The sequence below is a fragment of the Cladosporium halotolerans genome (genome assembly GCF_011745625.1).
Source record: "Cladosporium halotolerans strain TM138-S3 chromosome Unknown Sca12, whole genome shotgun sequence".
Classification (NCBI taxonomy): Eukaryota; Fungi; Ascomycota; class Dothideomycetes; order Cladosporiales; family Cladosporiaceae; genus Cladosporium; species Cladosporium halotolerans.
The window spans coordinates 421,167-447,173 of NW_027191463.1; the positions used below are offsets into that span (position 1 = coordinate 421,167).

The 26,007-nt window shown below is 54.7% G+C and overlaps 10 protein-coding genes across 10 annotated transcripts; 5 read left to right on the top strand and 5 right to left on the bottom strand.

The window, feature by feature from the left end:
* Positions 1-374: 374 nt before the first annotated feature.
* Positions 375-3,074, top strand: WHR41_04140 (uncharacterized protein; the record flags this gene model as incomplete). Its single annotated transcript, XM_069372746.1, has 1 exon — positions 375-3,074. One exon carries the CDS (start codon positions 375-377, stop codon positions 3,072-3,074), a length of 2,700 nt encoding a protein of 899 aa, XP_069230148.1.
* Positions 3,075-3,081: 7 nt separating this feature from the next.
* Positions 3,082-5,250, bottom strand: WHR41_04141 (uncharacterized protein). Its single transcript, XM_069372747.1, has 4 exons — positions 5,039-5,250; positions 3,774-4,878; positions 3,568-3,722; positions 3,082-3,506 (listed from the first exon to the last, which is right to left on the bottom strand). The coding sequence occupies exons 1-4, from the start codon at positions 5,150-5,152 to the stop codon at positions 3,480-3,482; spliced, it is 1,401 nt and encodes a 466-aa protein (XP_069230127.1). The 5' UTR covers positions 5,153-5,250; the 3' UTR covers positions 3,082-3,479.
* A 279-nt stretch (positions 5,251-5,529) lies between these two features.
* WHR41_04142 (uncharacterized protein) lies at positions 5,530-11,094 on the bottom strand (the record flags this gene model as incomplete). Its single annotated transcript, XM_069372748.1, has 4 exons — positions 5,530-9,063; positions 9,116-9,301; positions 9,353-10,927; positions 11,050-11,094. The coding sequence occupies 4 exons, from the start codon at positions 11,092-11,094 to the stop codon at positions 5,530-5,532; spliced, it is 5,340 nt and encodes a 1,779-aa protein (XP_069230147.1).
* Positions 11,095-11,725: 631 nt separating this feature from the next.
* WHR41_04143 (uncharacterized protein) lies at positions 11,726-14,094 on the top strand. Its single transcript, XM_069372749.1, has 2 exons — positions 11,726-12,195; positions 12,249-14,094. The coding sequence occupies exons 1-2, from the start codon at positions 11,943-11,945 to the stop codon at positions 14,009-14,011; spliced, it is 2,016 nt and encodes a 671-aa protein (XP_069230126.1). The 5' UTR covers positions 11,726-11,942; the 3' UTR covers positions 14,012-14,094.
* Positions 14,095-14,492: 398 nt separating this feature from the next.
* On the top strand, positions 14,493-15,953 carry WHR41_04144 (uncharacterized protein; the record flags this gene model as incomplete). The annotated part of the gene is made up of 2 exons (XM_069372750.1): positions 14,493-14,716; positions 14,777-15,953. The coding sequence occupies 2 exons, from the start codon at positions 14,493-14,495 to the stop codon at positions 15,951-15,953; spliced, it is 1,401 nt and encodes a 466-aa protein (XP_069230125.1).
* A 572-nt stretch (positions 15,954-16,525) lies between these two features.
* On the top strand, positions 16,526-17,452 carry WHR41_04145 (uncharacterized protein; the record flags this gene model as incomplete). Its single annotated transcript, XM_069372751.1, has 1 exon — positions 16,526-17,452. One exon carries the CDS (start codon positions 16,526-16,528, stop codon positions 17,450-17,452), a length of 927 nt encoding a protein of 308 aa, XP_069230124.1.
* A 110-nt stretch (positions 17,453-17,562) lies between these two features.
* Positions 17,563-19,575, bottom strand: WHR41_04146 (uncharacterized protein; the record flags this gene model as incomplete). The annotated part of the gene is made up of 1 exon (XM_069372752.1): positions 17,563-19,575. The coding sequence occupies one exon, from the start codon at positions 19,573-19,575 to the stop codon at positions 17,563-17,565; it is 2,013 nt and encodes a 670-aa protein (XP_069230138.1).
* A 188-nt stretch (positions 19,576-19,763) lies between these two features.
* WHR41_04147 (uncharacterized protein) lies at positions 19,764-20,757 on the bottom strand. Its single transcript, XM_069372753.1, has 3 exons — positions 20,515-20,757; positions 20,333-20,464; positions 19,764-20,268 (listed from the first exon to the last, which is right to left on the bottom strand). The coding sequence occupies exons 1-3, from the start codon at positions 20,536-20,538 to the stop codon at positions 20,077-20,079; spliced, it is 348 nt and encodes a 115-aa protein (XP_069230123.1). The 5' UTR covers positions 20,539-20,757; the 3' UTR covers positions 19,764-20,076.
* Positions 20,758-20,784: 27 nt separating this feature from the next.
* On the bottom strand, positions 20,785-22,553 carry WHR41_04148 (uncharacterized protein). The gene is made up of 2 exons (XM_069372754.1): positions 21,918-22,553; positions 20,785-21,860 (listed from the first exon to the last, which is right to left on the bottom strand). The coding sequence occupies exons 1-2, from the start codon at positions 22,454-22,456 to the stop codon at positions 21,128-21,130; spliced, it is 1,272 nt and encodes a 423-aa protein (XP_069230122.1). The 5' UTR covers positions 22,457-22,553; the 3' UTR covers positions 20,785-21,127.
* Positions 22,554-23,045: 492 nt separating this feature from the next.
* On the top strand, positions 23,046-25,733 carry WHR41_04149 (uncharacterized protein; the record flags this gene model as incomplete). Its single annotated transcript, XM_069372755.1, has 1 exon — positions 23,046-25,733. The coding sequence occupies one exon, from the start codon at positions 23,046-23,048 to the stop codon at positions 25,731-25,733; it is 2,688 nt and encodes an 895-aa protein (XP_069230121.1).
* Between the last annotated feature and the right edge of the window lie 274 nt (positions 25,734-26,007).

A 26,007-nucleotide genomic window follows, 5' to 3' on the forward strand; every position in this document is an offset into this window, starting at 1 on the left:
TTAAACGTGAAACGGTCCCGCAGTCAAGCTCAGCTGACGCGAGTTCGAGAACGCTGCAGATCACTGCTGATGAAAGACGAAATTGATTTCACCCCAAATCTCGCCAATCGACGTGAAAGGGCACACATGTGCCACACCCTTGCCTTGATTACGAACATCGTGCACTAGATCGCTGGTTGAGCGCCAAAGCCAAATCCTCCCGTAAGCTAGATTGAGTGCCTCCATCTCGCGCCAAACCGTATCCGGCACCGCATCGTTCGAGCAGGAGGATTGCGCGTAGAACTGCCTGGCCGTGGCAGGCACAGTACTCTTCGTAGGAGGATGACAGGTCTCAGAATTACTTGACAATTATCCCCACTGCTTTCCCAACTGCCATGGCCCAATCGCCGGACGACTCGCCAGAAGATGACTACTTCAACGATCTCTCGCGCCAGCCCGCTAGGCTGACGAACGACGCCGGACTGCAGGCAGCCGCGCAAGAAGACAACACTCAGGTGCCGAAGACCAAGCGCATCGCTTGTGTCCTGTGCAGGAAGAGGAAGCTCAAGTGCGACGGCGTCAAGCCTTCTTGCGGGACCTGCTCTCGATTGCAGCACGACTGCTCGTATGATGAGGTTAGGCGCAAGAGTGGGCCAAAGAGAGGATATGTCAAGGCGTTGGAGGCGCGTCTTGCCCAGGTCGAGACGCTTTTGAAGGGTCAGGATGAGCCGGCCACGGAGATTGTCGCACCAAGTAGACTGGACCAAGGCGCCAGCGCGGTCAACGGGACACAGCAGCGCAATGGCTCGAACGTAGGCCCTGTCGGGGACATTACCGTCAATGCTGGTAATACTGGCAATATGCGACACATGAATGCAGTGTTTGGCCAGCAAGATGATGCCTCTGCTTCGCAACTCCCGAGTGGAATATTTAGCACGATGAGTGACCTAAACATGAACCCTCCGGACGAGGAACAGTTCCAATGGGAGATGATCGGCCTGGGTCTGGACGAACCGCTTCCGCCTCAAGAGGCCATAGACGAACTTACCGAAGCTTACTTTGACAAGATCCACCCTTCTGAGCCCATGATGCACAAACCTAGATACTACGCCGCAATGCACCTAGCACCTCACGCAAGACCTCCAATATGTCTTCGCTACGCCATGTGGGCTAATGCGGCATCGGTGACCGACAAGTACGAAGGCCTGCAAGACCACTTCTACCAGAGAGCTCGAAAGTACATCCAGCAAGATGAGATGCGAGGCCATGGCGAGGGCATGATCACGATCGCTCATGCGCAGACGTGGATTCTTCTGGCGACGTACGAATTCAAGATGATGTACTTCCCGCGTGCTTGGATGTCTGCTGGACGTGCCTGCAGGATGACCCTCATGATGGGCTTACACCGACTCGACGGGGTTGGACTAGACGTGAAGCAGTGCATACCGCCGCCCAAAGACTGGACAGAGCGTGAAGAACGACGGCGCACTTTCTGGATGAGTTTCTGTGTGGATCGATATTCAAGTATCGGCACTGGCTGGCCCATGGTGGTTGAAGAGAGAGATATTCTTACCAACCTGCCCACTGACGATGCGTCGTTTGTGACGAGCCGACCCCAGCCAACCATATCGTTAAACGCTGCGATAGAAGCTTCCGGAGCCCAGAAACTGTCCAGCTTCGGAGCTGTGGTCCTAATGGCTTGCTTGTTCGGGCGCAACTTGACCCATCTCCACCGCCCTGGACCCGACGACAATGATGACGACCTGAACGGCAACTTTTGGAAGAGACATAATGATATGGACAATGTGCTACTTCATACCGCGCTCGCGATGCCTGATACCCTTCGCCTTCCAAACGGCCTGAACGACCCGAACGTTGTCTTTATGAATATGAACCTTCACACTTCAACAATTTGCTTGCACCAAGCTGCAATTTTCAAGGCAGACAAGAACCGTATGCCAGCAAGAGTCTCTGCCGAGAGCAAAGTTCGATGTATCACCGCCGCGGCTGAAATTGCAAGCATCATGCGCACCATTAGCCACCTTGACCTTGCTTCGATGAATCCATTCATATCTTTCTGCCTGTATGTGGCTGCTAGAGTGTTTGTACAGTATCTCAAATCACGGCCCAAAGACAATCAGGTCCGGACTTCGCTGCAATTCCTCCTTACGGCAATGCATGCAATCAAAAGGAAGAATCCTCTCACCGAGTCCTTCCTTGTGCAGTTGGACGTCGACCTCGAAAGTGCTGGCCTCGAAAATACGCGTGCCCTTCGACAGCAGATGCCAAAGCAGTCCGCGGCTGCAAATAGGTCACCAGGATGTCCCTCGGCTCACATCGGCATGGGAGACGTGAACCAAGTCCAGAGGCCGCCTGCGTATGGCGACCAGGGCCTGGCGGTTTACAATCAGCCAGATTCGCAGAATGTCCCATCTATTCCAGTGCTCTCTGCCACTGCGGGTCCAAGTACTTATGTACGAGACCCTTCGGACTCTTCATTCTCAAGCTTTACGGTCAACAACCGTAATCAATTCAACGTCGCAAGCCGCGAGCAACGCACTCCAGGCTCTGTAAACTCCCTCAGCGACTCGAACCAGTACCGCAGTCCTCCCAACTACAACCCCGACATGGACACGAGTCCGGACGGCAGTGGTGGCGGCGGGCAGCATACCCCAAGCTCTTTACAAAACAACAACAACTCCTCACACACTTCCAACCCAGCATGCTCGCCACCGAACCAGCAAGTTCCTGAACAGCAACAACCTTCACAGCCCCAACCTGCATTTCCAAACAACACCGCCTTCTTCGACCCTTCCAACGCAGGTTTCAGCACCGACTTCGACATGTCATCCTTCTCCACCAACACCTTCGATCCACAACGACAACAGCAGCAACAGCAGCAAGAATTTCTCCAAACCCAGGCTTGGGATTCAGGTGGCACAGGCCTCACGCCCGGCGCATCCGGCATCGACATAATGAACTTGAGCGAGGCGGACTGGAACGAGATGATGGAGGGCATGGGCGAGTGGAACGAGCAGATGCTTGTGGGGAGTGGGTTGGAGCCGAAGACGGCTGCGGGAGGGAGTGTGTTGTGAGAGACGATTGTCTGCTAGATCTCACGTTGGCTGGAGTTATTGAATTTATATACCAAGTTGCAGGTTTCTGGTTGTGCAACTTTTTGGGGAGCTGAAGGTCGGCGTTTTGTGCCAGAGAGGCGTGGATTTGCCATGATGTACTCTATCTCCACTACAAGCGCTTGCGCACTTATGCTTCTGTAAGACTTCATCGCTCTGTTGGACTCGACATGTGTGGCCGCATTTCCTCGCATTCCTAGCATTGATGCGCCTTTGATGAGTACAGCCGGTTGTGATGCGGCGACAACGTAATCGATCGATTGGTCGTATCCATCGGAGAGTGGGTACAAATCTCCATAATCTGGCGTGTCCCCTTCGACTAATTGCAGCGCCCACGAGTCGGTTGCTGAAAAAGTAAGTAGCCCCTCAAGGGTTCTTGAAGCCTTCGAAGTACTGCAGGACAAAATTGTGATTAGCCACCATATACGAAATGACAAGTTGAGGTTTGCCATACCTTCTTTCTGAAATCGTTCAAGTCATTAGCTCTTGTGGTTTCGCCCGTTTGGTTGGAAGCTTGCAGCTCAAGCCGCTGCATTCCGTACGCTGTGAGCGCTTCTTGTGATATTTCTGAGTCCTGCAGGCGTCTGTATGTGATGAGGCGACGTGACCCTATGCTCGGTTACTCTGTAAGCCCTCGAATAGCAAGGCTTCGATACTCACATTTGTTGAAGTGCTGTTTGCTCTCTGCGACCAAGGCCAACGCCGGGTGCTGTGGAATGGCGTACTCTTCCGCCTCAGGCTCCTCTTTCGCCGGCTCCTCGAGCCCTTCTGGTGTTGCCTCTGGATCTTCTTTGGCACCAGCCACGGGCATCCACATGCACAGACGGCCGCCATCTACAAGCCTGATCGCGCTGAAATCCAGAATATCGTCCAGCATCCGCACGAAGCTGTAAGGCTTCTTGGGAGGGACGTAGTCACTCTGCAGATGAGCCGGTACTCCATTTGATAGGATGACTTCCTGCTGCAGTTTCTCTTTGACGTGACCGAGGACCTTCAGGCCTTCGCGGACCCCGTAAGGAGGATCGCAGACAATGGCGTCTAGGAATCGACCGCTGCATATCGGCGAGTTCGTGAGATCGGCCGTCACGCCGCCAAGGTAGAGATCTGACGTCCCGTACTGCTTGAAGTTACTGGCGACATTACGTCCCTTCTTGCCGCGGATACTGCGGCCATCCAGGTCGCTGCCAAAAACAGCAGCACCGAAGTGCGCACATGAGACGGGGAATGAGCCAGTTCCCATGAACGGGTCGTAGGCTATTGTGCCGGGTGCCGAGAGGGCCATATTAGCTGTGACCAGAGACAATTCCGCGTCCATGGAAGTAGTGGCGATGTAGTGCCGCTTCTTCACATTGTACTTGTTCATCGCCTTCCTTCCACCCTCAGCCACTTCCCTTCCGAAGAAGACATTGTGAGGCTTGGGCGCGTCGAGCTTGTAGTCTTCGAAGACGATGAACTGGTTTTCAGGTCTCGACATGACGATGCGGCCCGTGAACTTCATGTAGCTGAACGATTCGATCAGTCGCCATTTCTCGTCATTCGGATGCGTCCCGTGGTATGAGTCGAATTCGAAGCGGAAGGTAGAGGCCTGGTAGTCTGGCCAGATGTGTTCGGTACGATTCCTGATGTCGGCGTGCAGGGAGTCGAAGTCTGTGCCTCTGCCCCAGAGCTCGTACATTTTCGAGACGAGAATCGAGCGGGAGACGAGGTCTCGTGCGGCTTTTGTTGGGTTTTCAGTGTCTTCAAAGTCTATTATCGCGAATGGTGTCTACAAAAAACAATGTCAGATCTCAGATGTCCTACTCGAATCATTTCTAGTGTAACGATGCAGTGAGGCGGGGGACGAGAAAAGCGAGAGCGTTGACCGACCTTTGCCTTCAAGCCAGCCCTCCGCCTGCTACCTGACTATGGACAGAGATTGAACCTACATCATCTGAATACGACACCCAACGAAACTTGATCTTGAGAAGCTCTGCTAGTGCTTCGACCTCAGGTTTTCGGAAGGTCTCGTGCTGTTGCACGAAGCGAATGAGGTATTCCATCTTCGTTTGACTTCAGCGTCGGTGCACTTGTTCAGAGCTAATTTTTATTCTCGTGCAGTCAAGCACTCTTGTGATGCCTCAGATAAGCATATGGAGCTTGAACTAGGTAGCCGCGCATTTGAGGTTGATGGTGTGGATAGAGAGTCATTAGAAAACGTTCAGCAAGGTTCGCTAGCGCCAAATGCGCGCCAAGAGATGGGTCGTCCAGCCTGTAGTTCTATCGACCATCTACTTCCACTTTCCTAATAGTTTAGGTACAGCAATGTGAAAGAGGATTTAGAAAACAAGAAAGATTAATCATCCCTCTGTTGTATATCATTGTCATGGAAGCACCGTTCACTTACGACTATCACTAATGCAATACCCAAAAGCGCCCGCTAAACGTCAAGATCAAGATCCTCTCCCGTCAGGTCCTCAAAAATATCCACAGCGATCTGCTGTCTCATCTTCGCCTGTTTGGCTTTCATAGCTGGCCTTCCGGAGCTGCCACTGATAATCTTCGCCGGCTTTTTGATCCCTCCATCCCCACTCCTCGACGCTGTCCTGTTTCCCGCGGACGTGGATTCTTGAAGTAGCCTCGCAGGAACACTTGCGTTTCCGTGCTTCTTCTTGCTAGGACTCTGCGAAGATGCGCGGAACGCTTTGCTCGGCGAAGCCTTCCTTGCGCTCGCACTTTCCGCAACGACGACAGCCTGCTGCGACGCGAAAGAGAAAGCGTGCATTTCGTCCGCACCCTTCGGCAGATCCAGGCTCCACCGTTTCCTGTCAACGAGGGCCATGAATTTGTTGAGCAGATCGTTGTTCCTCAGTGTCCGCCTGCTGCCGAACACCACCAACTTGGACCTCGCGCGTGTAATCGCAACGTTGACTCGCCGCCAGTCTTTCAGCAGATCGCCGACTGTGCCAGTCTCGTTGGAGCGGACCATCGACAGGATGATGCATTCTTTGTCGCGTCCCTGGAAGCGGTCCGCGGAGTCGATCTCGACGTCACCGCTTATTCCGGCGGTTTTGAACAGCTGTCTGAGGAGAGCGAGTTGCGAGCGGTACAGTGTGATCACGCCAATCTCACGGCCTGGCACACCTAGCGCGAGTAAAGAGCTGACAGTCTGGGCGGTCAGGGCGGCTTCAGTGGCATTGGTGATGCTTTTGCCAGTGTTGAGCGTTTCGAGAGCAGCAGGACCGAGAGGGTCAATGTTCGCGAAGACTACTTTGTTGCGCGGGTTCGTGAGGTGGTTAAGCCAGCAATCTGAACTTTGAGCCTGGCAAGCCTGCTGCTGTTGTTGCAGTGTGTCAAGCCCAAAAGGATCAGCCAGCTGCAATGTGCGGTCACCAACTGATTGGTTGCCGCACTTGAGCTTGCCGTCATAGATCAGCTCGTTCGACAAGCTCATGATGTCTTCGCACATCCTGTATTGGCATCCGAGCGTGGCGACGGCTTCGGGGAAATGCTCGCTCAGTTGTCTGAAAAGACTGACATCCAGACCGCCTTCCAGGGCATCGCGATTTTGGACCAGCGGAGGCAGTTGATAATGGTCGCCGACAAGCACGAACTTCCGAGCGTGGAGCAATGGGCCAAGTGAGGTAGGCAGGGTGATCTGTGAGGCTTCGTCCACAATGCATACATCGAAAGCCCGGCGCTGAAAGAGCGCATGATTTGTTCCCATGCAAGTGGTGGCCACTATACGGCAGCCCATGTAGGTTCGATCGATCTCGTCGATCGAATGTCTTGGTGTCGCGGCCAGCTGACAGAAGGTCTGTACCTCTGGGTTGATCTTCGCCGGTACGCCGAGGCGGAGGATGCTACCCTCTGGCGCGACATCCCGGATCTTCAGCAAAATGTTGTCGACGGCAGTATGGGTGAAAGACGTCAGAAGAATAGTCTTCTGCTCAGCCAAGAGGGCACGGATGACATGTGCGATCGTAGTTGTCTTTCCCGTGCCCGGCATTCCCAGAATAAGGGCATAGTCCTGAGCAGCAAGCACTTTGCTCACAGCAGCTTGCTGGTCTTCGTTCATCTGACCAAGTTGAGAGGGCTGAAGTGATGGAAGGTTCGTGAGCTTGGCGAATTGCGGAGGCGCATCGAAGATGATCTGGTTTCGAAGTTTGACGTGGATAGGGTGAGTGGACATCAACGTCACCAGCTTGTTGCGGATCAGCGCAAGACCGTTCGAGAACTCATCCTTGTCGACCCTGTAGAGAGGCGGAGAAGAGTCGAGAGACCTGACATGTGTCTTTTTGGTATCCATGACACCTTTGAACGTCTGTAGCTTATCGCCATCAAAGTCGCCCAGCCGCTGCCGGGCGTCCCCAAGCTTTCGATCAACTGCAACGGTGATGTGATGCTTCGATGTGGCGATCACATAGCCATTTGCAAGCGCCCATTGACCTTGCTCAGAAGAGACGACGACAGGTTCACCAACAGTGAGTTGGCTACCTTCGGCGAAAGACGAACCAGGAATATTCTGTGCCCGACTAAACGCGTACGTGAAGCGGTTGATCTTGCCGCCGCTGCCTTCGATACCGTCAACAAGGCTCGACGCAACAGCTGCGGCGGTGGAAGACAAGTCTTGCGCAATAACAAGCTTGCCAAAACATCGGCCAGACTCTTCGCGCTCCGAGGATGCCATCGTCCAGAGCTCCTTGCGGAAGCGGCTAGTCTCGCTCTCTTCGAAAGTGAGTAGCTTGTCCCATTTGCTGAACCAAGTCCGGAGCGCCTGCGCCTGCGATTTGTATGTCGATGTAGAGTCAAGCAGATGACCTACAGCCTCCTGCCAAACGAGCGCGTGGTTCTTCTTGCCGTCATCGACCATGCCGGCCGTGTCCGCCGAACCATCTTCCACAAGCGCATGGTAGGTGAAACACGATTGCTGCGCATAGCATCTACCGCACTTGAAAGCGCTGCGAAGTAAAGGCGGCAGACCAGATTGCTCGAACTCCTGCGAGTCAGACTCCTCTTCGGGCTCCGTATCTTTGTGCGGGTACTTGGCTTTGTGGATGTAGCTCGCCAGTCTGTTACGCTGCTGGACCATCTGTCGAATTTCATTGATAGGTGGCGCGATTCTCGTCATGGAAGAACTCTCAAGGTAGTACAAGACGCCCGCTTTGACAGTAACGTCGTACCGATCAGACAGCAGAAGCGTGTACAACGCCGTCTGGGCGCGATGAGCCGGTGACTGAGTCGTTCGTCCCGTCTTGACCTCAAAAGGAGTCACGAGTTGCTTCGTAGGTCGCCGCGGATCGTCACGTAAAGATGCTTGAATGGTTGCGTCAATGTTGCCCTTGAGACCATATTGAGGAGACCAGACGTGTTCTTCGATGGCAATGAGCTTGCTGATGGACATCCAGACCTTCTCGCCTTGTCTGTCGTCAACGAGCGATGAATTAGAAGGCTCCGACGCGACAAAGATCTTTGCCCAAGCGGCGAGCTCGCCCATTTTTGCTGTGATCTCCTCGTTCGCCAGGACAGTGTCTTGCATGCCAAGCTCCCAAAGGCCTTCAACATGCGCTTCTACCGTCCTCTTCACCAGGTCCGCAAGGAAGCCGTCGTCCCATTGATTGGCACTAAGAGCTTGTTGGAAGATTTCGTGCAAGATCTTGCCGTATATCATGGCTTTGCTCGTCTCACCAGTGGCTTTGATCCGGTCTTGGAGAACGGCCTTGCGTGTACAGTCGAAGGAATCGGCTACGGTCGTCGCAGACAGCATGTGATCGGGGTGTACCACAAGGAATGCGCTTGCATCACTGTCGTTGATCTCGAGCTGCTGTGAACCAAAAAAGTCACCGTCTTTCACCTGTCCAGGGAGGTAGGAAACATGTATAATATGACCCTTGTGTAAAGCGGTTGTTGCCCATGAGCCCCTGAGAGTTATCGCGACATGCAAACCTGTCCTATCCTCTTTGGCTACCAGCACCTGGTCCATAGTCAGTACCTTATCAGTGGCAGATTTCAATCTTTCCGCATACCTTCTCAGGACAGCGGCGGCCTCTCTCGTTGGTATGCTCTCCTTCTGTCGACTGTTGAACGGAGAAACGTCTGTAGTGCTGGCCGGATAATTTTTGCTTCACGATCGCCTCTGTTGGCTTCGAAATTGCAGCCGGCGAACGCCGTTGCACACCGTGGGACTTAGACGAGACGCGATCTGACGGAGACTATACATTCATAAGCTATATACTTCATTGTTTGGAAGACGGTCGACTTGCCATGTGCGCTTGGGTTGCCTGCAGCTCCGCCTCCATAAAACTATTCTCATCCAAGTCGTCGCATGCAAATTCATCATCTTCAGATCCGTCGTTGATTGAGTGGCCTTGGTAATGTGGCTGACTGCTGGTAATATCCTGTTGCGGTGGCGGATTCGGGTGCTGTGGAATCTCATGGAGTGATCTGTTTTGAAGAGGCTGCGACATCAGCTCGTCGAGATCCTCGGTGGTGAAATCCATGTCATCGCCAAATTCATCCAGATCTTCCGTCAGCGCATGCAATTCCCTTGCTGCCGGGGCTGCTGGCTGTGGTGGCAGCGGCGCTTGGACCGGTTTCGGCACATTTTCACTCGGTGTACGCCGTATTGATGGCCTTCGAAAAGCCGGAAGAGGCGTTTTGCTCTGAAGGTGTAACGGCGCAGGAAGAACAGTGTCGTTTGCGTTCGATGCTCGAGAGTCACGAACGTGCTCATCTTCATTGCGCGCACCGCCGATGCCGAATACATCTTGTGGTTTTCTTGCAAGATTCGGGCAAGCGCTCGGGAGTCCTATGCGCGGCACAGGATTCAAATCGCAGGCTGGCTGCTGCGGTCTGGCGAACTCGCTGCCCGTATCCGGCAATGGGCTCGAGCTCGAAGGCTCGTCTCCAGAGATTACCGGCACAGAAAGTGCAAGCTTTTGTGTAGCCAGAGATTCTTGAATTTTTTCAACCATGGCTGCGACTTTACTTCTTCCGCCGGATTCCGTTTGCCCATTCTGCCATACTTCAACCTTAGCACTCCCATTATGTCGCCGCCTCTTACTTTTGCTGCTTGGCCAATCATTGCCGGTGCTTGCCCACCGTCGAAGGCCAGATCCCTTCACTGGTGTTTCAAGCGGCCGAGGAGATCCTTGAAATGCCATGGTGTTCATGTCGGGTAGCCTCAGAGCATCGTCGTTACCTTTGCCTATTCCATATCGTTGCCAAAGATCTGCTGCTGGATCCGCTTCAGGGGTGCGCTTCTCCATGCTCCCGGGGTACAACGTAGTCTCGGCTCGCTGGGATGATGTGTTTGGACATGAGGGCGAGGAGGATCTCGCTCGTTTCCGCTTGCGATTTGGTGTAAGCTGAGTCGAGGAACTGTTCGGTATCCAGCCAACATGCTCCTCCGGTGACTCTTCTCTGGGTTCCGACTTCTTCGTTTCATCCACATTGCCGATCAAATCCTCCAAGGAGAGTCGCGCACCCGGAGTGGAAGGGAATGTGTTTGCATGTGGCAATTGTGGGGTTTTGTTCGCCTCGGCCATGCTAGAGGACGACACTGGCTTCGCTGCTTGCGGTGGTGCAGAGCTCGCAGTAGCATCGTGCAGCCGGGCCCTTTGCTCGACAGATCGGGGCTGGCCTGTTACTGTGCCATTCTCTTTTCCTTCGGTTTCTTTTCGCGTTGTGTTGGACTCCCCAGCAACGAATTGGAACGCCTTGAGCTTCGACTTTGCCTGAGAAGTTGCAGGAACGGGCGGGCGAGGCGGCGCAGTGACGTTGGTGGTGTCGCTCAATGTTGTCCTGTTTTGATTTCTGTGCCAATTTCCAGGTCGCGGCTGTATCTCAGTCAGCATCTGCAACGCGATCTTGGAGCGGTGACAAGAGGGTTTCGTCGATTGACCGGATCAACAATCCGGCTCGAGCGCCGCAATGCCAACATAAGGTGCTGTTGGTTTACCTTTCTCTGATCTTGCTCAAAGAAACCCTTGGTTCGTGAAGACATCGGGTCAGGACGCACACGTCCTTATCATCTGTATGTGCAGCCACGCGTTGCGATATGAATGGCGGGCGGAATGCCAATCTTCTGTCTGGCGCTGGGCGGGATGGCTTTCGACTCGAAGAAGCGAGCGGCGGCTGGAAGACGCGACGCGTCGTTGATCTCGCCTCACGTTGATAAGATAAGAACAAGCCTCAGGCACCACCCGTCGAGCATCCCCTACGAGCGACATGCCTTTTCGGCGCTCCTTGCTAACGTAACCTTATTGCTGCATATTTCGCTTTGTGATTATGGCATTGGCGAGCAGCTCGTCCTGTCAACACTCGATGACATTGCTTCGACATTGGAGAATTCAAGAGATCAAGCCACGACCGACAAAGATGCTCCTTAGATGAGCCGTTCCGAACACTGGAACTGTGCCCTTGTCACTAGTCTTGGGGTAGACGAAGCGCTATACAGTGCGAACATCGTCACTATTGGCTCCTCGTGTTCTCGTTCCATCAAGGGAATAGCACGTATGCGCCCAAGGGAAATGGAGCGGCTTGGCATGAAGAAGCCCTCGTCCTTCCCCTCATTTGTTCATGATCCGTCTGAGCCGGCTTCATTCCCGTGAACGGGTAAATGCCGATCAAATGCTCCTCCACTTCGTGAGTTTACTCAAACCTTGCCAAACATCGATATTGCCATACAAGCCGCTTAGGCATGTCCCAATCATCTAGCGTTGATGCAGAGCAACCCAGGCAAGGCGCCGTTCCTCGGCAGCTTCATGTTTGTGCCCGGGAGCAGCATATATAGAACCGGAAACCATCGATGTATTCTCTGAGATAACTTGATCGCTCCATCTCCTGTCCGTCATGCACCCACCAAGGACAATCTTGACTGTTGGAGCGTGCCTCGCTTTGGCGGAAGCTTCGCCACTGCTGAGACGGGCATTGGATCCACAAGCACTTGCCAGCGAGTACTTTGGTAACGACTCGCCATGGTATCAAGATCGCATTCCATACTTTGAATGTTCGGACTCCGAGATCCAGGATGTTTACTACTATCGTTGGAAGATCTTCCGCGCTCACCAGAGAGATCTCGGACAGCGTGGCTACATCTCTACCGGTAGGTTACTCTAAGCTGCAAGATGCATGAACACTCCGCTCATGACCAAATAGAATTCCTCGACGATGTTGGCTGGCAGCTGGAGCCGTGGGCCTCCCTTAATGACGCCACGGGATTCCACATTGGCGAAGGACGGTGGCTGCGTGATCGCCGTTTCAGTGACGACTACATCAACCACATGTTCAATGGCGGAAATGATAGGCACTTCACAGACTACATGGCTGACAGCACCTGGACTCGTTATCTCGTCGACGGAGATGAGTCGACCATGACCAGACACTTGGATGCTATGATAACACTGTACGACGAGTGGAACGACAAGCTCGACAAAAGCGGCCTCTATTGGATTGAGCCGCTTGCAGACGCCACTGAGTATACCATCTCGAGTATCGATGCTTCAGGTGGCCAAGACGGCTTCGGCGGTGGAGAAGCATTCCGCCCGTCAATCAACTCTTACATGTGGGCAAACTTCCGTGCCATTGCCAACATTGCCAATTTGACGGGCAGATCAGATGTTTCGTCGTCCTACGTCGACCGAGCAGCAGAGCTCAAACAGCTGTTCCAGGACAACATTTGGAACGATACTCTGGGTCACTTCATCGACCGCCACTACACCAGCAACGAGTTCGTTCAGTACTGGGAACCCATCCGAGGTCGTGAGCTCGTCGGCCTAGTACCATGGATGTTTAGCATGCCCGACGATGACCCCAAATACAGCTCCGCATGGTCGCATTTGCTAGATTCCGACAAGTTGAGTGGATCGAGCGGCATGCGAACCGTGGAGCCGTCGTACGAGTACTACATGCGCCAATATCGCTATGATGCAGCGACTGGGCTCCGCGAGTGCCAATGGAATGGGCCTGTGTGGCCTTACCAGACGACTCAGGCACTTCTGGGTCTGGCCAATCTGCTTGACACCTACAACCAGACATTCATCTCGAAGACGGATTACTTGAACGAGCTGCGTCGGTACACCAAGCTGCACTACAACAACGGCAAGCTTGATCTTGAGGAGGATTATGAGCCTGACAAGCCCGGTCCCATTGTTGGTCTGCCGCGCTCGCATCACTATTTCCATTCCGGCTACAATGATCTGATCATCTCCGGTCTCGTTGGAATCCGACCTCAAGCCGATGACACCCTCGTTGTCAACCCCATGCTTCCCGCCGACTCTGACATCTCATACTTCCGTCTGCAAGACGTAGCCTACCATGGTCACACACTTGCTGTTCAGTGGGATGCCGACGGTAGCCACTACGGTCAAGGAGCCGGGCTCAAGGTCTACGTTGACGGTGACGAAGCGGCTTCCGCCGCAGGGCTCGAGCGCGTCACCGCGAGCGTCTCACGAGCTTCTGCTACAACCATTGATCGGTCTCGCATCGCGAAGTCCGTTCAGCTGGTGAGAGGGCAATACCCTATCGGAAGCGCGTCGACCGGTAACGAGACTGAAAACGTTCACGATGCGATCGACGGACGTGTCTGGTTCTTCCCTGAATTGCCCAATGGCTGGAATTCCAACGCCACGGAGGAAGACTCGCAGCAGTGGTATGCCATTGACTTCGGCGCTGACACATCGCTCACCAGTGCAGAGTTGGCTTTCTTTGCCGACGATGGTGACTTTGCTCTGCCTAAGGATTATACTGTTCTCAGCTGGGACAACGGCGAGTGGAAGAAGATTGTGGGCGAAGGTGATCAACCTGTGGCTAATGGCATTACAAATGTCAAGTGGGCCGACTTGAGCACTTCCAAGTTGATGCTGCAATTCACCCAATTGGCTGGCAAGAGGACGAGACTGGCAGAGTTCAAAGCGTTCTGAACGTAGTCACTACTAGCTTCACTTCTACAGTGAGGGTTATGCACCAAATTGTCCATCGTCAAACTATGGCGCTCTACATATCCAATTCGGCCAAGCTTCAGACGACTAGGCCTAGTCTGTTGAAGCGACTTCTCGGGCTAAAGCTTTCCGATGCTTTAAAACATAAACGAAACTCCACATTCCCGCTCTCGGCTCCACAACCATCGTGTTTCGCGCCTAAGTGAAGGTGCGCTTAGCGTCATATCATGCAGAATACATAAATGTACAGCAGCGTAAGTTTCACCGGCCTCGCTTGCTGTCGTATCGAGCGCAGATGCATGCTTCTCAGACGACATGGTGCCGGGATGTGGAGGGTGCTCTTCAAAAGTGTTGCGTTTATGCATTGCATAGATCCATACCTGGGATATAAATTATCCGCCTTGTCAAGTCCGGACATGAAAGTAATTGTTGCAATATCACAACTGGGACCCTCGCTGCAGTCATGGGCCTTCTCTCTTTCTCATCTCTGGCTTTGACGGCCTTGGCTATCAGCACGCCTCTTGCAAGTGCAGCCAATGCTATTTTCTATCCCAAGATCAATTTGACGGACACCGAGAACAATTTGATCCAAGCTCACGGTGGCGCTATCCTTCGTAGTGCTAGTTCTGATGACAACAACTGGTACTGGTTTGGAGAAGACAAGACTGGGTTGACCAACAGTGGCAGGTCAGTAAACATCTCGGAACACTGAATGGAACTCGTTTTGATACTAATCGTGGTTCCCAGCTTCATCGGTGTCAACTGCTACCGCAGCAGCAACTTCGTCTCCTGGGAACGTGTTGGACACGTTCTGTCTCCTCAAGATGGAACCAACATCTCCGACAGCAAGATCGTCGAAAGACCGAAGGTGATCTACAATGACAAGAACTCCGAGTACGTCATGTGGTTTCACGGCGACAACTCCAGCTATGGAGCAGCGCAAGTCGGCGTCGCCACCAGCCAGACCGTCGACGGACAATACTCGTGGAAGGGCAACTTCAAGCCGTTCGGCAACGACAGCAGAGACATGACCGTCTGGAAAGATCCGGATGATGGCTCCGCATACCTGATCTACGCCACAAATGGTAACGCAGACTTCTCCATCGCGAGCCTGGACAGCGATTACTACTACCCCAATGAGAGCTTGTACACATTCGAGGAGAAATTCTGGGAAGCGCCAGGCGTCTTCAAGATCGACGGCGTCTTCTATCTGATCTTCTCGCGTCAAGACGGCTGGACCCCGACGGACAACTTCTACATGACTTCCACCTCAATGGCAGGTCCCTGGTCCGAGGCCACGCTCCTCGCTCCCGAAGGCTCTTATGCGTACTTGACCCAGAACGCTTACGATATCGTGATCGAGGGATCAAAGCAGGTGGTCTACCTCTACTACGGCGATCACTGGAGCGGCAACCAACTCGGCTCCTCGACCTATGCTTTCCACCCCACAACCCATGACGGCGAGACTCTATCGCTGTACAAGACTGGTGCCTGGACTCTTGATCTTGCGACTGGCGAATGGTCTGACCTCCCGTTCGACAGCATCACCGCGGCTGACTCGACGACCCCCGACACCAATCTCGTCCCATGCGAGGACGGCTGCGCCGGCGGACAAGCGGCGAACATGACGTCTGAGACCTCGTTCTCTTTCACTTACTCTGGCGGCGCTGGCGCCAAGGTCCTCGGCATCGAGTATGTGTACAATGGGCCGAAGAACAGGTTCCTGCACATTGGCGTCACTCTCAACGGCGCTCAAGCAGAAGGCAATGCGCTCATGGAGACGACTCGGGGCACTACTTACGCTCAGGAAGCCCCGTTTCCTGTTGAATTGGCCGACGGAGATGAGGTGACGCTTAAGCTGCTGGATGCGGATGGCAACGCGTTCTTGATTGATGGAGTTAAGGTCTACGAGGATCTGCGCTGACGTGACTGAGGACGATTTGAAACGATTGAATCTATAATAGCCCCATGGCAGTCCCTCTCAGAAGATTTTTCAAGCTCCTTCAAAGCCTCTCTTTACTACGTGCGGTGTGTTCATCCGTAATTTCTCTTGGGAAGTAGAAGATGGTACTTGTAGGGTTCGTAGGGTTAGGGTTGGGGTTACGATCACTAGGCTGCATCGTGACATATTGCGACTGTCACCCGAACTGGCTCCTGGTTTTGGAAAACCTCGAGGGCTATTAGTAATGCTCAAGGTTGTATCAGGTGCCTGTCATCGTTGGCAAAGCGAGCTCGCCGTCGTGCGAAAAGTGAGTCACTTTGAGTTTCGAAGCCGCTTCGCTTAGCGAACGGAACCGCAATACGAAATAGCATGTTCAATGCCAAAGGTATAAATGGTGGTCGGTCCACCCGAGTGTCAGACTGTATATATTATCAAACACCAATCTTCCGAATCGCAAGCCTCAATCTTATCGCGTCGTATTCGACTACTCGACAAGACTTGAACTAATGGTCGGTGACACATCTGCAACAACAACAACAACAACCACGGCCACGATGGAAGCCGAATCGGGCCGCAACGGCATCCTTGCCGCCTCGCATCCGCAACAGACCCACACCCACCACAACGGCGACGCCGCCGTCCCATCTTCAACGCCCTCAGTTAATATCGAACATGAATATGACGATACAAAATGCCTCTTTTGCAACGCAGAAAGCTCAGACTTGGATCAGAACATGGTCCACATGTCGAAAAGCCATGGTCTGCAGATAGAGTCCGCGAAACTCCTAGTAGACACCGCAACGCTGCTCGCATATTTCCATTTCGTCATTTTCGTATATCACGAATGTCTCTATTGCGGAACGCAGCGGAACACCCACCAGGCTGTGCAGCAGCACATGATAGCCAAGGGTCACTGCAAGTACGACATCACAGATGAGAACTCAGAGCTCAGAGACTTTTACGATTTGTCTTCAACTCTTGCGAAGGATGAGATTCGACAACAACTAGCAATGCGTACTCCTGACGACCAAGGTTCACAAACACGGACCAAGTACAGGAAGAAGCTGCCCGTGAAGCGTCCAAGGACGCGCGGGTCAAGCATCACAGGTCCATCATTAGCATCGACAAGTCCAGCTTCGCAATCAGATACTGATACTGGTGGATCAAGCTCAGATGACAGCACTGGTGTTCCTCGAAGACACGATCAGCTAAGTACGAGAGCTCTGAAGCAAGAGAACATGCTCAACAACCAAGTGGCTCACCTTCGAGCGAACGATCGTCGAAGTCTGATGCACATGCCGGTTTCGCAGCAACGGGCTTTGCTGTTGACTCATCACAAGCAGATGGAGAAGGAGAGGCGGACAGAGCAGACAGAACGGAGCAATTTGGAGAGTGCCGGCAATTATTTTGGGCGATTAGGGACGATCAGATTGATCCGGAAGCCTCCTCATACAGGAAGGGTGCAGACGCTGAAGCGTTGAAGCCCTGCAACAGGCTGATCGTAGTGTCTTATAATCTTCATTATCAAGAGTTAGTTGCCATCATCGTATATGGTTTGCACATAGAGGCTTCGCCTGCACATCGCCAGATCTCACTTCCTGAGTTTGCATTCCTTCGTAACCTTGACAGCCGGGTCAGACTCAGACACAGCAGTCAGAAGCACCTTTCCGCGCTTCTCAGCATCCTTTTCAGCTCCCACAGCAACCTTGACAGCCACCGTCTCGCCAATCTCAGCAGAAGCCAAAGCATTCGGCATCACAGCCCTCCAGCCCTCGCCCTCAACCTCAGCACTCAGCCTGTAAATGTCAGAGCGCATGTAGTCGGGGAAGTTCTTCTGACCCTTGGCGTTGTTCTTGAGGTCGAATGTGCAGGTTCCAACAAAGGCGTCTCCTGTGCCAGACTGCTCCAGCTTGCCCTTGTCCAGTTTGACGGAACGCTCGGCTTCCGTTGTTGCGTCCAGGGAGCGGACGCCGACGGTGTAGTGAAGCACGCCTTGCTCATCGCGAATGGGCTTGATCACGTAGAAGTGCAGGCCGTTCGCCTCGTCGACGTACTCGTACTCGCTGCCCGACCGCGTGCCAGCGTGGAAGAGCGCATCGGAAAGCTGGCGATAGTCTCCGATCGTGATATACTGCGCCGAGCCATCGGGGCGGTAGAAGTCGAGCAATTTGATGTCATCGGGGTTCGCGTCAATAGTCCACTGGAAAGGTGCCGGGCGGTCCGCGTCTTTGGTCTTGCTGATCATGACGCCGTGGTCGGACTGGAAGGAGTCCGCGCCCATCCGGTCGATGACCTCCAGGTCGTAGTTGTTGTATCCGCCGCCGTCACAGAGGGGCTCGACAGTCTGGTTGCACGGGGGCGAGAGGTCGTCGCCGATCGCTACGTGGACTCCCATCAGGCCGTTGCCGTTCGGGTGGATGATTCTGGCGGTGATATCGGCTACGAGCACGCCGTACTGGGAAAGCTCTTTTCGAGATGTCATCAGGATGCTCGCGTTGCTTACGAGATCAATGCGCATCTTGTCGCCCATGGTATGGGGAGAGCCCAGAGAGCCACCCTGCAGAGACGGGATCTGCCATCGAGTGTGAGGTCCACCAGGTCCGTTGAAGCTGCCACGGGACATCATCGACCAGGGACCAGTGTAGGCGCGGACAGGCTGTTCGGCGTACGGGTTGTTATAGTTGTCGCCAATACCGAGGAGGTGGGTCAATTCGTGGGCATACGTTCCCATGCCGGAGCTCTCGCCTTGGGTAGAAGATCCGCCTCCTGCATTCGGCCAAATGGTTGATGCGGCAGCCCAAGACGTCCAGTTTACGTAGCGAGTCTGAGCCGCATTTGCAAGGCTGGTGTTACCGGGAGGGCCGAAGTCGTCAGGGACATCCGTTGGTCCCTGGAAGATCATCTGACCGAATTCTTGCCACGTCGAAGACTCGTCCTGGCCAGCGGAGAGAATGAAGACCAATTCGTAGGCGTCTGCTGTCTCGTTTCCAACATCAGCTCGCCATGCACCAAGGGCATCGGTGCGCAGATCCACAGAGCAGGGACCTGGCTCAGGACAAGCGCCCTCGTTAAAGCCGCCTTCCTCGTCGTCAACGCCGTATTGGTAGGAGTTGCTCGGCATGCGGTAAGCACCGAATGCAGTCAGGTCGACGCCGAAGCGTCCGCCAGAGTCCTCCATCCAATACTCATGCAAAGTGTGGTTACAATTCAGCTCCTGCGGCTTATTGAGCAAGTCGCGATAGAAGGTAGGGACATCTTCGCGGCTCAGGCTGTTCGCAGCTGCTTGTGGGTTGGTGAACACGGTTGAGTTCTCAGCCATCGTGATCACGAAATCGTGATCAGGATAGTCCACGGCCACCAGAGCGATGTTAAAGTTGCGCTCGGAGCCTTTGCGTGCGGGATCAGACCAGGGATGACCAGGAGGCGCAACGTAGTCGTCCCATGTCATGTCGTCCGGATTCTCCCAGTTCTGAGGGTCAAGGACTGCGAATGGGTCTGACTTTTCCTGTCCATAGCCGGCCGGCTTGTCAACTGGAATGGCATTGACAAGTACGGCACCAGCAGACAATACTGCCAGCACCTTTGGTGCTGTGCTCAAGACCATGATGTTGTCTGTGATCGTGCTACGTGAACGCAGTAGCAGACTTGCGTTCTCTTCACATACCGCTTCGGCGCCATGAAGCTATATAGCCAATGAGTAATGTATCTCGGCTAATGGTCCGAGGTGTCATTTATGATCGAATGCGACATGCCTCATTCAGAATAGAGAGGTCTTGGAAAGTCTTGGCCGTAAATGTGACCTGCTTGATTTAGAAGCTTATCGTGTCTATCACGAGTCAGGGTTTCCGTGGTCTTGCAGATATCGTATTGCTTGAGATGTACAGAGGTGGATAGTAAAATATCTGGGCGGGCGGCTCATGTTATACAATCTGCGCCGATCCTCAGCGATGAGAACATAGATGAGTAAGGAAGAGGAGCAAACAGAAGCATGCGGAGCCGGTTGCACAACCTCCAAGTGTTTGGCCGTCTGCGGGGAAACTGCCAGATCACAAGCAGCTCTGTGAAGTGCAACGTAACCCCAACCCTAACCCTGCCAACACCATCGTCACGATCGATCCTCGTTGAACTCTGCGAACCACCTCTTCCCATCGATCAAGTACCCTTTCTCATCAAACTTGACACCTTCCTTGCTCAGCAGTGCGAGCTTGGAAGTCTGATTCTGCCCGCTCGGTGCCTTCTCCCAATCACCCATGAAGCCACCCACGAAACCGTCGGCGGCAATGCAGCGGTGACACGGCTATCCGGTATTGATCAGCTCGGAGTGCTTGGACTCATTCATGTTTCTTGGATAGAGAGCTCACCACCTCTGGTGCAAACGGATTTCGCCTCAAAGCACCACCAACAGCGCGCGGAGACGATTTGAGAGCAGCTGCCATCGCGGCGTACGACGAGACGCGACCCTCGGGGATCTGCAGCAACAGCGCGTAGACTCTCTGCACCTCCATGAGTATTGCGAGTATATTGGAATTCTGAACCTGCTCACCTCTTGAAATTCCGTGACTGCCATCTCACGAGTTGTTTTGTTGATCGGCGGATGAGCTGAGAGCAAGCGTGGAGGAAGGAGGCGTGAAGCGCAGCTTTTGACGAACTTGCAATATCTGATCCTATCAATACGTGATTGTCTTCGCTATACAGTGAATCATGACTCGAATGAGATTGCAAAGCAATGTAAGCAGATGAGCACGCGTTGGTGTCGATATCACTAGGCAGCCGTCTCGATCTCTATACGATTGCCCTTGAATTATCCAATGAGAGGGGCGGACAGCAGATTTAGGATTACAACCTTATGCATCCCACAGTAGCTAGTCGGTGCCCTCGATATACCGCTATTCCCTCGAAGAAACACAGGCTATGACTCTTCTTTTCCTCTCACGTTTGCCAGTTGGTAGCACATACATGACTGTCGTTGCCGTGGAGAAATGAAACGCTCACGCTCGAAACGTGAATTAGAATATTCGATTTAGCATCTTGCTCCCATCTGCAATGTATGAATAAATGCTTTTGTACAATCGCACCAGCTTGACCTTCAAAAATTCGAGCCTCCAGTGGCGCATCTCTGAATATGTCCAAGGCATTCCTTCAACCGGCAAACGAATCTAGATCTTCACACTCCAAGGGTGCGCCTCGTCACCATACTGGATACCCTCGATCCAGTCCTTGAAGCGCTTCGTGATCTGGCCGGCCTCAACATCCTCCGTCAGACCGCAGCTGACGAGCTCGTTGTTGTACTGGATGCTCCTAACCGGGCTGACAACAGCCGCGGTACCCGAACCAAACACCTCAAGCATGCGGCCCTCCCTCGCCGCCTCAGCGAGCTCGCGCATGTGGAACCTGCGCTCGCTGACCTTCCAGCCCTCCGGCACCAGCCTCTCCCTCGCGAGCTGCAAGATAGAGTCCCGAACAACGCCCTCGAGAATAGTGCCGTCCAGCGGCGCGGTCATGAGCTCCTTCTGGCCCTCCTTGTTAACAATCGCCGCGAACAGGTTCATCGTGCCGACCTCCGTCACAAAGTCCTCGACCTTGCCCGTCTCCGCGTCCACGTCCTCGAACAGCCACAGGTTCTGCTGGAAGCCGCGCGACGCCGCCTGCATCTGGGGTACGATGCACGGCGCGTAGTTGGCGCCCAGCTTGCTGTTGCCGACACCGCCGGGCCACGCGCGCACGGCGTACTTGGTCGCTTCGAGCGAGATGGCTTTGAAGCCAGTCGGGTAGTAGGGGCCGACGGGCGAGGCGATCACGTACAGGAGCGCGGAGCCGGGGGGGCCCACGCCGAGCGTGCGCTGCGTGCCGATCATGTTGGGGCGGAGGTAGAGGGAGTAGCCGCGTTCTCTGTGGGCCGTCGGGTTAGTCCTGGGACTCGGGATGTATATGCGAATGTTCACTTACGAGGGAATGAAGCGCTCCTCCAGCTGGCAGAATTTCTTGATCAGCTCGATCACCTTGTCGCCTTCGAACGTGGGCAGCGCGATGCGGGCAACGCTCCTGTTCAATCTCGCCATGTTCATGTCCGGCCGGAACAGCCTAACGTTTCCCTGCTTGTCCTTGTACGCCTTCATGCCCTCGAACGCCTCGAAAGCGTAGTGGAAGACGCACGTCGCGGGGTCCAGGCTGAGGTTCTGGTACGGTGTGATCCTGGGGTCCATCCAGCCATTGGACGCGGTCCATTCGAGGCTCAGCATGTGATCGGTGAAGGTGCGGCCGAAAACCAAATCCTTGTTGTCAAGTCTCTCCTTCGGGGTGGTTGTCTTCTGGACCTGCAGCTTTGACAGGTCAATGGCCTGCAGCTTCGGGTCTTTGGAGTCGGGCGCGGCGATCGCATAGCTTCTTCGCTGCGAGAGGAGACATCTTTTCGTAGACCAGGCGCGTGCCGAGGGAGCGGCCAGGACGCTGCGACGGGGCAGCAGCTGGCGGAGAGGAGAGGCCATTGTGTGAGAGGGAATCTGCAGTGAGCAGCAGATGCTGGAGGAGGATGGCAGGTGTATGCGAGGTCCGGCAATGGACGGAATGACTGTGTGTATCAATCGTAGTCACCGGTTAAGGCGTGTTGTAGGGCGGGCTTGACTTTCGTCAGCGCAGTCGGCGTTGCGAAGGCCGGCTTCGGCGCTTCTATCCCGCGGCTGCTGACCGAAGGACTTGGGCCATTTTGATTGATTGGTTGATTGAGAATTGATGGACTGAATCAATGGACCCTGAAGACGTCGCCCAACATCCCGTGTTACACCAGCGGATAGGTTACAGCTGCTTACGTCTGCAATTGGCGCATTTAGCACGTCCTGGATGCTGTCTTCATAAGCGCAGCACGTTTTCTGAAATTCAGAAGAGCCACAACTGGCGTACAACCGAGACGCTGCGACCGGAACACTTCGCCAGGCACAGCAAACACCCTGCGCTTCCAGGCACCCAGATCACATCACTTCTGACGACGACAGCAACACCCCAATGCTCACTCCCACCTAAACGCTTGCACAAGCGTCACACACCACCCACCACCCTCTCGAGGGCTTTCTACTAACGATGTTCTCCAACGCCCTCAAATCCTTCACCTCCAACATCTCCGCCAACTACACCATCGCCCCGCACCCCTCCTCCACCTCCGGCCCATGGAAGATCTTCGACGCGAAGCGCAAATCAACCGGCAAAGCGGCCTCCGTCTTCGTCTTCGACCGTAAAGCCCTCGACGCCCAATCCAGCGGCCTCGGCGGGCGAAGCAGCGGCGGGGTCTCCGTCAAACGTGCACATGAAGAGGTGGTCGAGCGGCTGAAGCGCGAGGCCAGCAGCCTCGCGCGGCTGCGGCACCCGAGCATTCTGGAGCTCGCGGAGCCTGTGGAGGAGACGAGCAAGGGCGGGCTGATGTTTGCTACGGAGGCTGTGACGGCGAGCTTGGCGAGTTTGTTGGCGGAGAAGGACGAGCAGGAGAGGGCGGGCGGGGTTGGGGGGAGGGGGAGCCGGTTTGTGGTGGAAGAGCAGGATGGGACGAGGCATAGGCGGGAGCTGGAGATTGACGAGCTGGAGATTCAGAAGGGCTTGTTGCAGCTGGGGAAGGGGCTGGAGTTCTTGCACGAGAGCGCTGGGCTGGTGCATGCGAATTTGACGCCGGATGCGGTTTTGGTTAATGCGAAGGGGGATTGGAAGATTGCCGGGCTGGGGTTTTGTGGGCCGCATGAGGCGAGCACGGCGGCGACAAGTTTGGCGCCGATACAGTTGTTTGAGGTGCTGAATCATGATCCTCGATTGCCGGGGCGGGTGCAGTTGAACCTGGATTATACTTCGCCGGACTTTGTGCTGGACAACTCTCTTGTGGCTTCAGCGGATATGTTCAGTCTGGGTCTGCTGATTCTCGCGCTGTACAACTCGCCACATACTTCGCCTCTCAGTACTGGAGGTTCGCTATCGAGCTACAAACGGATTTTCTCGAGCTCTTCCAGCGTACCTACGCAGAGCAACAACTTTCTGGTTCCGTCATCGCATCCGCTGCCAGCGAAACTGAAGTCAGAACTCTTACCTAAGCTCATCACACGCCGTCCCGCAAATCGACTTTCTGCTCGCGAGTTCCAAGAGGCGAGCTACTTCGACAATATTCTGGTCTCTACAATTCGCTTCCTCGACAGCTTGCCTGCCAAGACTCCGAATGAGAAAGCACAGTTCATGCGTGGCCTTCCACGTATCATGCCACAGTTCCCCAAGTCAGTGCTCGAGAAGAAAGTACTGCCCGCTCTACTAGAGGAGATGAAAGACAGAGACATCCTTGCTCCTATCATGAGCAACATCTTCGCGATGGTCAACGCCATGCCGAACGGCAAACGAGCTTTCACAGAGAAAGTGGTCCCCAGGCTGCGAGAGATCTTCCTGGTGAAGCCGGCCGCCGGCGCGGAGAAGGACACAAGCCGCGAGGGCGGACTCATGATTCTGCTGGAGAACATGCAAACAGCGGCGCAGAACTGCGCTGGAAAGGAGTTCCGCGACAACATCCTGCCTATCATCCTCTTGGCATTGGAGAGCTCGACACACGGCCTGGTCGACGCAGCCCTGCAGGCTCTACCACACCTCCTCCCAGTCCTCGACTTCAGCACCATCAAGAACGAGCTCTTCCCCGTAATTGCCAACGGCTTCGCAAAAACAAGCAGCCTCGCCATCAAGATTCGCGGCTTAGAAGCCTTCTACGTCCTCTGCGGCGGCGGCCCCGACGGCAGCGACGACGACCTCAACGGCATCGGCATCCAAGACAAAAAACCCAACAGCGCCAGCAGCAGCATCATCCTCGACAAATTCACCGTGCAGGAGCGCGTCGTGCCCCTCCTCAAAGGCATCAAGACCAAAGAGCCCGGCGTGATGATGGCCGCGCTGCGCGTCTTCAAGCAGGTCGGCGAAGTCGCCGACACAGACTACCTCGCCATGGAAGTCCTGCCGCTGCTCTGGACTTTCAGCCTCGGCCCGCTGCTGAACTTGCAGCAGTTCCAGGCTTTCATGGGATTGATCAAGACTCTTTCGGGCAGGATCGAGCGCGAGCAGACGCGGAAGCTGCAGGAGCTGGGCTCGTCTGGTACAAACAACGGTGCTAGCACACGGAGCCGCAACACCGCCGCACCCTCGAATGCCAACGGCCTGGCCAACGGAAACGACGAGCTGGACTTCGAAAGCCTCGTCTCCGGCCGCAAGCCCGCCGCCAACGGCAACAGCAACGACCTCATGAACGACTGGGCCGCCCCGGCTCCCACCCCAGCGCGGAGCACCAATTCCAACCCGTCCACTTTCTCCTGGCAGACCGCCCCTGCGCCCCAGCAGCAGCAGCCCGGCACCCTCCGCCCCGCCATCCAGCCCCAAACCTCCCGCGCCATCACTCCAGACCAATCCCTCTCCTCTTTCGCCAGCCTGACGCCCGCGAGCCCGTGGTCGCAGCCGCTGCAGCCTTCTGCGCCGGTGCCCTTCAGGCCGGCGCAGAATAGCGCGAGTGCCGCGGGCTCTTCGGGTGGGGGAATCGATTGGTCCGCTGCGATGAGCGGGAGTGGTGCTGCTGCTTCTTCTTCGTCGGCGGCGGCGTGGGGCGGGCAGAGGCCTGCGGCGGGAGGGAGCGCGGGTTCTTTCAGTATCAAGCCGCCGCCGATGAGTCCGCAGGCGACGGGCACTGGGACGGGGCAGTTTGGGATGCAGGCTTCGGGGCAGGGACAGAAGAGTGGGTTGGATAAGTATGAGAGTTTGATCTGATGTGATCTGATTGTGAGCGTTCTAGCAGATTGTATGGCGCATGTGATACCCTTTTGATATAGATGTTGCTATTCTATGAAGTGGAGTGGAGGTTGGAGATTGAGAGGTACTCATAGCTTGTCATCACTTTTGTCACGTTCTTCGGCATCAAGTTGCAAGCATCGATACTACCGTAACAAAGCCACTGAGAACACCATCTCGACCCGATCACAATACTGCCTGCCTCTATGTCGATGACTCGAGCCTTGTCTCACACCAATGCTCGCTCCAACCG